Here is a 12144-nt window from a genome sequence, read left to right as displayed (position 1 = left end):
ATAGAAACACTTTACTGAATAAACAAGTGTCCAAAAATGAGAGTAAAAATATTTATAGATTCGTAAGTGACATCATCTACCAAACAAAAGATGAACAAAGTGAGAGTTTTTATATAAGAAAAATTTATATCAACCAAATTGCTTTCAGCAAAATAAAAGATGATAATCTTTATAATAAAGATCAGTGCTATTCCGAGAAAAGTAATATATATATATATACATAATCTTATGTACATATGATCAAATAATAAATACGTGACCAAACAAGATTTATTTGGCAAAAACATATTTACTCAAAAGATTTACTGCCAGGACAATGCTTTTTTTCTTTAAAAAAATTTATTTGTAGTTAAAAGAATATGGAAAATCTTTCCCAATCTTCCCTGGATAACTTCAATTATGAATACGTTCTCCTAAAGTAAAATCATCTCTACACTGAATTGTGTATAACTTTCATATTTAGCCTCTGCCTCCATCGGTGGTGAACCTCTTTGCTAGTTTAAGAAGCATTTAGGAAGAAAGTTAAGAATATTGAATCCATGACAAGAAGGAATGGGCAACGTGGAAAAACAGAAGAAAGTGCGATTTGATTTACTTTAGGCTCTGTTCTGTGAGCATGGTGTAACATTTTCTGCCTGAAAATCTGTATATATGCTAAACTGTCGTATTTTGAATTTTACATCTGTATTTGCTTAGATCAACGAAAATTTTATTTAAAAAGAAAGTGTACACAGTTGTGTCAACACGCAAACCTGAAAAGTAACAGACAAAACAATAAAGAGACTATACATCTGTAGTTAATGCAGCCATTACCAATCCTCTCCTACCTCAAACAGGTGAATCGGTTCTGCCTTAGTTTCAAATGAGCTCCTTCTGTGGCTAAATCAGAGCATATAAAGGTTTAGGACCCATTGGGAAATGGTCCCTGGGTCATCAGAATTAGTCTGCTTCAAAATACTCAGGAATGCCTGGCTTTCTGTCCCAACAAACATAGATCAAATTAGCAGGTAAAAAGAAGAAACGAAGAGCATATAGGCGCATTGAAATCCCCTGCCAAGCCTTCCTTGCCATTCAATTGCTCTTAGAATTTATCTATCACTAATTTTCTTACTCATTTTGGTTTATGTGAATGGATATCTTGCTATTCCTTTGTCACGCAAGCCCATGGTCAACTCAAAGCCTTTGCAATGGCTTTTCCATCTTTCTGTGATGTTCTTTCTTCAAACATCACATGACTAGCTCCCTCAGGTCACTGAGATCTCAGATTTGGGCATGCCTCAGGGGAAGCTTCCCTGATCATAGTACGTAAGATAACACTCTCAATCACTGTCTAACCTTTAAGTGGCTTGATACTTTATACATAGTAGATTCTCCTGTTGTTCATACCACACTTAAATTTTGTTATTTCTTTGTTTTCTTGTGTTTATTGTCTAGCATCCTCACTCAACTGTAAGCTCCAGTAAGTGAGGGACCTTATGTACTAGCTTCTCTATGTGCCTGTGGGAGAGTTTGGCAACTACCAGTTTCTTTATGATACCTCGGGGTGTTTATATATATTTAAGTGTACTCCCTACAAGAAGGACCCACAGCATGATACCTTTGCTCAGTAAATATTTGTTGAGGATTCATTTAAGCCGGATTAGATGTCTAAATTAGATATTTTGTTCTATCGAGGTATAATTGATTTATAAGGAATTTACATGTTAAAATATATAGTTTGATAAGTTTTGAGATATGTCATAAACCTATAAAAACTTCACCACAATCAAGAAAATAAATATACCCATCCAACCCTAAAATGTTCTCAAACCCCTTTTAATCTTTGCCTTGTAACCCACCCTACGCTCTCACATAGCAGATAAGTTCACTGGGAAAGGGTGTCTTAGCTTTGCAACTATGTGGGTGTTATTCCAAAGAAGGAATAAACAGCCTATTTTTACCAACTGCCACTCTAATTTCCCCAATTAAGCATTATAAGCACAAAGATATTCAGATATTCTGTTTCCTCTGCATATTTTCCACAAATACTCAACATCATGGCATTACCATTTTTTCTGTAGTTTTAAAATATAGCATATAACAAATGTTATTGATAGCTATTCTTTCTTTCATAGCTATTCTTAATCACCCTTTTCTGATAAACCCCAGTGAGTTTAAATGCATGCTTTATTTTCTAAAAGGTAATTGATCAGGACTATACTGAGAGTAGTGGTATCTGGGGGCTAATGGGGTGCTTAGGAATATTTTCTAGCTGCAGCTAGAGTTCTTGCTGAGCTCAATGTATTGATATGATCCAGAAGGTAAAGGGAAATCTAAACCATGTAAAAGAGTCCACGAAAAGATGGAAAACAGTATTGGAATTTTGAGGATGAAGTTAATATTCAGAGAGACCAATGAAAGCAGGGGGAGTTCAATAAATCAAGCGGGTAACAAGAAAGGCAAGTAGGCTCTGTTACAACACAGGGTTAACATTTACAGCTTCTCTGCACCGTGCTTTATGGTGGGAACAATTTAGTTAGAGTCAAGACAGATCTGACAAATGTGATCCTTAACCAGGAATTATCTGGTCATGCATCTTTTATCACTTTGCCATTTCTACATAACAAAGCTCCCCAAAATTTAGCATCTTAAAACAGCAAGCATGTGTTACTGTTCCTGAGTCTGTGGCTCAGCTAGGCAGTTCTGCTGATGGGGACTGGGTTCTCCCACATCCTGGGGAATCAACCAGCTGTAAGTTCCTCTAGAATGGCTTCAGGAGGGACGAATCAGCTCAGCTTCCACAGGTGTCTCTTCCCGCAAACTAGCCTTGGCTCGTTCTCCTGTAAATTGTGTGGGTGCAAGAAGGAGAGAGGATGCATGCTTGGCTTCCTGATGCTTACACTCTGAACTGGCACAACATTCCTCTGTCACATCTCTTTGCAAAAGCAAGTCACAGGACTGGCTACGCTAAAGTCAAAGGATGAGAAACAGACATTTTCCTGCTGAGTGGAGCTGCTGAGTAACATTTAAAAGGACGTGGCCATTTCCCTATCCATCCATCACACAGCTCGTAAGAATGCGTCTAATCGCTCTGAAAGCTGTGGTGACTGTATTGGTGTCCTCGGGCTGCCATAACAAATTACCCCAACCCAGTGGCTTAAAACAACAGAAATTTATTCTTTCATAGTTCAGGAGGCCAGAAGTCTGGTGGCTTTGAGGAAAAATCTGTTGCATGCCTTTCTTCTGGCTTCTGGTGCCGGCCCACAATCTTCGGCACTCCTGGCTTGTGGCTACATCTCTCCAGCTTCTGCCTCCATCTTGACATGGCTGTCAGTCCTGTGGATCTGTGTATCTTTGTGTCTCTGAATCTCTCCTTAAATAATGACCCTAGTTATTGGATTTACAGCCCACCCCAATCTAGTGTAACCTTATCTTCACTGATTACACGTGAAAATGCCCTATTTCCAAATACAGTCACATTCACACGTATCTGCTATTAGGAGTTTGACTTATCTCTGGGAGGACACAATTCAACTCACAACAGTGTTCATATACGTTGTATGAAATGTCCTGAAGAGAAATCAAATAGCCGATAATCATTAAAAACATGTCTGTAATTTAAAAAAAAAAAAAAAAAAACAAATAAAAGCCCAATCTATAAACAAGTGTATGAGAAAAAGAGAAAATGCCAATTAACATGCAAACAGCTTCCTTCCCTTTCTTTTTGCCTTTCTCTGTGTTCCTTTGCCAAACACAAGGCAGGCTTCTTTTTCTTTTCTTTTCTTTTCTTTTTTTTTAAGATTTTATTTATTTATTTGACAGATAGAGACAGCCAGCGAGAGAGGGAACACAGGCAGGGGGAGTGGGAGAGGAAGAAGCAGGCTCCCAGCGGAGGAGCCTGATGTGGGGCTCGATCCCATAACGCTGGGATCACGCCCTGAGCCAAAGGCAGACGCTTAACGACTGAGCCACCCAGGTGCCCCGGCAGGCTTCTTTTTTCAACTTAAAGTTAAGCTTCTTTTGCAAATTAGTTCATGAAAATTTCTACCCATTTCCCAACCACTTTGCCATTTATAATCTGTGCATTACTATTTATTATTGTGAAATTTTTGTTTCATATAATTTTATTACTTGCTCCTTTATAGATGACCAAAGTTTGTCTCAAAGAGTTTCTCTCTTGACCAAGGTCAAAAAGATAGTTAATGAAAGAGCCAGAAATAGCACCTAGGTTTTTATTTTTATTTTATTTACAGATTTCACTAGTTTTATTTTTTCCCATTTTATTGAGATAGAATTGACGTACAGCACCATATAAGCTTAAGGTGCACAGTATAATGTCTTGAGATCTGTCTATTACAAAATGATTACCACATAAGTTTAGTTAACATCCATAACCTCATATAGTTACAAAATATCTCCCCCGTGATAAGAACTTTCAGGATCTATTCTCTTAGCAACTCTCAGGTTTACCATAGAGTGGCATTAACTGTAGTCATGTTATGTGCATTGCATCCCCAGTACTTATTTATCTTGTAACTAGAAGTCTGTACCTTTTGACCAACTTCCCTACCTGTACACCTTGCCCCTGGTAACCACAAATCTGATCTCTTTTTCGAGGAGTGTTTTTTAGATTCCACATATAAGTGAGATCATACCTAATTTGTCTTTATCTGCCTGACTTATTTTACTTAGAATGACCTCAGGATCCATCCGTGTTGTCATAACTGGCAGGATTTGCTTCTTTTTGATGGCTGAATAATACCTATTGCATATGTGTGTTGTAAGTATATTTTACATTGTAAATAATACAGCGGTGAATGTGGGTGTGCATATATCTCTCTGACACAGTGATTCTGTTTCCTTTGGATATATACCCAGTAGTGGAATTGCTAGGACCTGTGGTAGTTCTCCCTTTAATTATTTTGAGGAACCTTCATACTATGTTCCATAGTGGCTGTTGCAATTTATATTCCCACCAACAGTGCAAAGGCGTTCCCTTTTTTCCACATCTTCCCCGCTTTTTGTTATCGCTTGTCTTTTTGATGATAGCCACTCCAACAAGTCCAAGGTGAAATTTCGTTGTGGTTTTAATTTGCATTTCCCTAGTGATTAGTGGCTTTGGGCACCTTTTCCTGTACCTCTTGGGCATTTGAATATATTCTTTGGAAAAATGTCTCTTCAGGTCATCTGCCCATTTTTAAACTGGATTATTTGGGGATTTGGGCTCTTGAGTTGCATGAGTTCCTTATATATTTTGGCTACTAATCCTGTATCAAGTTTATAATTTGCAAATATATTCTCCCATTCCATAGGTTGTTTTGCATTTTGCTGATTGTTTCTTTTGCTGTGCAGAAGCTTTTCAGCTTGATGTAGTCCCTCCCACTTGTTTATTTATTTTTTTTATTGTGTTGCTTTTGCCTAAGGTGTTATACCCAAAAATCATTGCTAAGACCCATGTCAAGAAGCATTTTCCCTGTTTTCTTCTAGGAGTTTTATGGTTTCAGGTCTTACAGTTAAGTCTTTAATCTGATTGAATTTTGTGAGTGGTATAAGATAAGGGTCTAGTTTCATTCTTTTACCTGTGAATATCCAATTCTCCTAGCACAATTTATTGAAATCACTGTCTTTTCCCCATCGAGTATTCTTGGCTACTGCATCAAATACCACTTGACGTATATGCATCTAGGTTTTAAAAAGTAAGATTACTTTTTTTCTACCACATGTTTGAATTTGCTTTATTCATATATGGTTTTTGTTCACATTAAAATTAAAAAACTGATTAAACAAAATATCAATTTTTTTCTATCAAACATTTCTCTACAAATTTTCAATGGTTGTAGATAGAGAAAATACACCCAACTAATCTAAAAATTAATAATATCAGTATAGTTTTTTAAAAATTTTATTTATTTTTGCAAGAGAGAAAGGGGGGGGGAGGGAGAGCCCAAGCAGGAGTGGGGTAGAGGGACAGAGAGAGAAGCCGACTCCATGCTGAGCAGGGAGCCTGATGCAGGACTCAATCCCAGGACTCTGGGATCATGACCTGAGCTGAAGGCAGACACTCAACCAGCTGAGCCACCCAGATGCCCATCATTATCGTTTTGAAGGCCACATCTAAAGGCCTGTTTTAAAATTATTTCTGCACCATCTCCAGATGGCCTTAAAACACACACAGAAGGTTATTCCCATCTAATTTATGATGAAGAGAGGTTCCTGTCTCTACATATCAATAAATACCATATATACATATGCATATGTAATTTTTTCTTCTAGATTTAGAATGTTCCTTTCATAATGCTTCTATGCAAGCCATTTTGATGGAACTTACAAATTAATTCAGTCAAATGACATACTTGATATATTTTTTATCATTAAAATAAAAACAAAGAAAACCAAAAAAACCTGAAACTGACTTTTGGTGATTTACACAGGAAAGATGTTGAAAAGATGTTGAGAAGTATACAGCATATAAAATGGGAAGGGAAACGTAAGAATTAGCAGCAGTCAGGACCACAGTGAAAATCCAGATTAGTTGTGTAAACACAGTGATGTGGCCACAATGAAAACATGGACACCACAGTTATGCTTGCACTACCAGCACTGGACACTGGGGACCGCCACTGCCACTGCAGCCTCCGCTGCCCCTGGACACTGGGAGCCACTGGGCTCATGTGAACCCCCACTGTCCCCATTTCTTTGCATGCTTAAATCTGAATTCAAAATCTGATTAGTTGAGCTTAGCTACAAACTAGCTTTTAGGGAGTCTGGTAGAATACATAACTGGCCTTTACTTTCTCCATGGGAAATGGTTTTTGCCTTCCCTAAGAGAATGAGGAGTCCAGAGGCTAAGTGATCAGTAAATCATCACTGTTCCCTCCTTTCTGAATATACTGAACTGTAGTAGTGCAATGAAAACTCGCATGACTTTGCGACAAGCCTGTGGCAGAGATAATGGTTCATGGGGGATAAATAGTTATTGAGTATTGGATCCTGAATTGAAAATAGTGATTTTCTGACTACTAGGTATGTAGGTTTCACTCCACAATGAATCAGCATTTTTAAGTACATTTTAATCACTCTGCTAGCTGAAAATCCACAGCACTATCAGTATTATTTTATACTAAAAGTTTATAAATGTGCATGTATGTGCATTTTATAGCATTGATTTTGGCAATTGAGGATTTTGCTTTATCTCCTCATTATATAATTGTATTTTTATTAATTGCTCTTAAGTTTGTCTCCTAACCAAAATCAAAACTCTCTTGGGACAGTGTTATTTCCCGCGTGTTAAATATAATATAAAGCTATGTTATACATTGGATTGGATTCACTAATTTGACCTGACCACCCTTGAAATGAAACAAAGATAGACTTTAAGCTACACTGAAATATCAACATGTTGATTGCTCTTCTTACCTCAGCTCTCATATATGTGACAGGACTAGGTAACATGTGAAGTAACTGATCTAACCAGTTCTTATTTCAGCGGTACCAGGTTTGGGTTTTGAAGACATCCTCTGACACTCAAGCTTATGACATTTGGAAGAAATATTTCCAGAAATGGTCCTAAATAACAATATGGGGGCATATATATTGAAGAGATCTATGGGATTGTAAACTTAAGAAAAACCCGAAAGTCAGTAATATCACCATAAAAAAGTGATGAAAATATTTGTCCAAAGAAAACTCTGGAATTGTTGTTAGTGATGAAACTTTAGCATTTTGGGGGGTGAACAACTCACCAATTGAGTCCTTTTAATCATCTCTTTAGATATAACAATGACTCTGTTAATTAGCTTTTGGAACTCTAAAGAAAAAATCAATTTGTAAATTGAGGATGACAAGCTTAAAAAAAGTCTCTTCAGAGACTTTGTGGTTCTGTGACATATATCAAATTTAATAAAACTGTATGAAACATAATAAATGTATTATAAATGCCCTGAAGAAGCCATGGATTTTAAATCACACAAGATATGCAATAAATGAATGCCTTATGAAAATTTTTGCTTGCATCTTACAGGAAGAAATTAATTTTACGTTTCACTCAAAACATAATATATGCATAAGTAAAGCATACCCTTTCATATATGGGACCCAATCTCTATTTTCTGTTATTCCAACAACAATACTATCAAACACTCAGATAGTGTTTACTATGTATCAGGTGCTTCCATAAACTCTTTTCATAAACTGCTATGTTATTCTATTCTAGATTTTATTATGCCAGCTTATTAAACACATACACATGCACTACTAAACTGATTTTACAATCTCACAATCTACTCATGAGTCACATTCAAATAGTAGAAAACCAGGGACACCTGAGGGGCTCAGTTGGTCAAGTGCCTGCCTCTTGATTTCGGCTCAGGTCATGATTTCAGGGTCATGGGATCAAGCCCCATGTCAGGCTCCATGCTCAGTGGGGAGTCTGCTTGAGATTTTCTCACTCTCCCTTTACCCCTCCACTGCGTTTTCTCTCTCTCTCAAATAAATAAATCAATCTATTTTTTAAAAAAGGGAAGAAAAGAAAGGAGAAAAGAAAAGAAAAGAAAAAAGAAAAAACCATTGCAACAGTCTTACCAGATGGTCACTGAATTTAGCAACATTAATTTGGAATATGTGACTTAAACTTAAACAATTAAAAGGCCATTGAAGGAGAAAGATTTAAAGGTACCGATATTTCCTACCCCAAACTCCCATTATGCTCAATGGATACAAACCTCAGGAAATCACAATTAAATTAAAATAGTCATCACAAGTTGCAAATTTGTGATGATTTTGAATTTTTCTCAGGTATTGACCAAGTATGATAGAGGGCAGTTGCTGCTTAAAGAAAAATCTATACAATTAAGAGAAACATTGGCTACAGAAGACTTAGAGCAGCAGATACTACTGGGTATAAATTGCATATTCAAAGGCAATATATCTTTATGAGGGTGGAAATATGAAATTTTCTAAAATTATATTTGGCTCAATTTCATTTTGTCCTCTTAGTTGATTTAAGGCATTTATGGCCTTAAAGACAAAATTCCCATGTATAAGTGGTGCTTTATCAGGGTGAAAATGTCCTAGAGATTTTTAAGAAGTTACCATATTGAATTTGGAATGCAGAAGGATCTGAATTTGAGTTCTTGTGGCTACCTCTCAATAACTCTTTGCCCTGTCAAGATACTTAAATTTTCTGATCCTAATTCATCTTTTATGAAAAATACATGTATAATAGACTTGTTGGGTTGTTGCAAGGGCATTTTTTTTAAAGATTTTATTTATTTATTTGAGAGAGAGAGAGAGAGAGAGCATGAGTGGGGGGAGGGCAGATGGAGATGGAGAAGCAGACTCCCCGCTAAGCAGGGAGCCCAACATGGGACTCGATCAAAGGACCCTGGGATCATGACACTCATCCGATTGAGCCACCTAGGCACCCCGCGAGGGCATTTATTAATGACAGTGCCTTAATAAATCCTGTTCGCTATTATTATCACTATTCTTGCTTTTACTATAGTGGCAAGCATTTCTTGTTTAAATTCTAAGAAGTAACAGCTTATTAATAAAAATTAATAGGGGAGCCTGGGTAGCTCAGTCAGTTGAGTGTGGGACTCTTGGTTTAGGCACAGGTCATGATTTCCCGGTCATGAGATTGAGCCCCCTGTCGGGCTTTGCCCTCAGCATGGAGTCTGCTTGAGATTCTCTCTCCCTCCTTCCCCCCCTCAAATAATCTTTAAAAAAATAAAAATAAAAATTAATAGATGATTAAGCCAATGATCTAAGAAGTCCAGAACCATGTTATGAAACATTTATACTAAGGTAATCTTATTATATAACTTCATTTAAAGCACCAACCTATATAAAGAATTTGCACCATGAATTCTTGGCAACTACAAGTCTCCACTTTTCAATACATCTTTTAAAAAGTTACTTAAAACACATTGCAAAATTATATTTGCATCATATTAGCTGTAGAATATGTAGGGGTCTGTGGTGAATATTTCCATTTATGTTTCACAACTTTTCTATTCTGATCTGTGCCCCGCAGGGCTGGCCTTGATGACCGCATTGACAGAAATTCTTGTCCTCTGTCTCAGATTTGGTTTGATGAAGAGCAGGCAACAGCAGATTTGAGTCAGAATAGAATAAGGCAGGGATGCCTGCCTTCTTCTGCTAAAGAACAGAGCTCCTGTTGTGTGGCTTTTACTTATAGTTGTGGCACCCTCCAGGTTCCAGGTAATGCTTCTTCCCCTCGCCCCTTCGGATCAAGACATGTGGAATTTCCATCATATGAGCTGTGTGACAATTATCTAGCCTTGCCCCCTAATTTGTAAATAGCCCCCCTATCATAAAGATTCTCTCAATTATCCCAAGAGTACCATCTGTCTCTCGCTGGGAGTCTGACTGATACACTGAGATCCACCCATCACAGCAAGTGACACTGACAAAATCAGAGCAAATCTTCTACTCCTTTTGAGCTTTCGTCTGTGGGTTCTGCTGCCCCTACTTCATTTAGAAACACTACGCAATGGAACTCAAAACACATCTAACTTCTGCAAGACTTTTCTGGAAACCGTCCTCTTGACTGCCCCCTTCACTTCATTGTTCCTTAGGCTGTAGATGATGGGGTTTAACATAGGAGTGATGACAGTGTAGGACAATGACACTAGCTTCTTGCTCTCGGGGGACTGGTTGGATTTGGGCCGTAGGTAGGTCAAGCTGGCTGTTCCATAGAAAAGGGAGACCACAATGAGGTGTGATGAACAAGTGGAGAAGGCCTTCTGGCGACCAGAAGCAGAGGACATCCTCAGGATGGTTATGATAATGCGGGTGTAGGACACCAAAATGAGGGAAAAGGGAAACATGATAAATAGTAGTGTGGAGGCAAGTGCTTGCATTTCATACATGGTTGTATCCTGAGTGACTAGTTTCAGCACTGGAGGACCATCACAAAAAAAATGGTCTATGGTATTTGGTCCACAGAAAGGAAGGGCCATCAACCAAGCTGTTTGTAGCATTGAGACAGGAACACCAGACATCCAAGAGCCGACAGCCATCCATAAGCATAGGGACCTATTCATTACGACTGAATAACGGAGAGGGTTACCAATGGCCACGAAGCGATCATACGCCATCATAGACAGAAGAAAACATTCAGAGCTGCCAAAGAAGAAGAAAAAGTACATCTGGATACCACAGCCTACAAAAGAGATGGTTTTCCTTGGAGACACGAGATCCACCAGCATCTTCGGCACCATGACCAAGGTAAAACAGACTTCAAGAAGTGATAGGTTTCGGAGAAAGAAGTACATGGGTGTTTGAAGAGCAGGATCCACACTGGTGACTGTAATGATAAGGAAGTTGCCCAACAAAGTGACTGTGTAGATGACGAGGAACAAAATGAAGAGGGGAACTTGCATCTCGGGGTTATTCGTAAAACCGAGAAGAATAAATTCAGTGACTCTGGTGTGATTTTCACAAATCATATCGTAGACTAGTTTCTCTGTAAGAATCAAAGTATGTGCATCAAAGGATATTGTTTAAATATAGACACAGCTTTAAAAAGATCAATAAAAGCCATCACTGCATCACTGTGCTCACACATCCCACCATTCTCTCTGAAGCAGAATGTTTCAAATAAGATAAAATGAAGGAAAAAGACATTTTGCATGAATCCTACTGATTGCTTATCACCGAGGTGCAGACTTTGTCTTGTCAGTGGTCACAGCCTGTAGGCCCTGTTCTCCATCAGAGGCATGCTATTATCGCAATTAAGTAAAGTAGTTTAGGCAGATAATCATTACAATAGAATCGTCAACTACTTTTTAAAATATGAAATAAGCCCAGGGTACAACCAGATAAATTATGCCCTAGGTTCACTTTTCTGATCTTTTATCGTATTAATTCCATGTTTCTACCGAATGGAGTGTATTCCAGACCATCATGCACTCCGTGTGTGCACACATATATTACACATACACATTTGCATACACATACACGTGTGCACACATATATTACACATACACATTTGCATACACATACACGTGTGCACACATATATATGTATATACGAGAAACAGTAAATAAACATAAGTAAAAAATAAGCATAACATATGCTTTTGATTTTGCTGCTTTTCTGTAATCTTCATGGGACTGGTAATTTATGTGATTTTTTAAATTT

General features: G+C 37.7%; 1 protein-coding gene across 1 annotated transcript; it reads right to left on the bottom strand.

The window, feature by feature from the left end:
* Positions 1-10499: 10499 nt before the first annotated feature.
* LOC113257340 (olfactory receptor 10A7) lies at positions 10500-11450 on the bottom strand. Its single transcript, XM_026501542.2, has one exon. The coding sequence runs from the start codon at positions 11448-11450 to the stop codon at positions 10500-10502; it is 951 nt and encodes a 316-aa protein (XP_026357327.1).
* Positions 11451-12144: the final 694 nt, after the last annotated feature.

The sequence above is a fragment of the Ursus arctos genome, unplaced genomic scaffold (assembly GCF_023065955.2).
Source record: "Ursus arctos isolate Adak ecotype North America unplaced genomic scaffold, UrsArc2.0 scaffold_26, whole genome shotgun sequence".
In the NCBI taxonomy this organism is placed as follows: domain Eukaryota; kingdom Metazoa; phylum Chordata; class Mammalia; order Carnivora; family Ursidae; genus Ursus; species Ursus arctos.
This window is presented reverse-complemented; position numbering and strand designations above follow the sequence as displayed.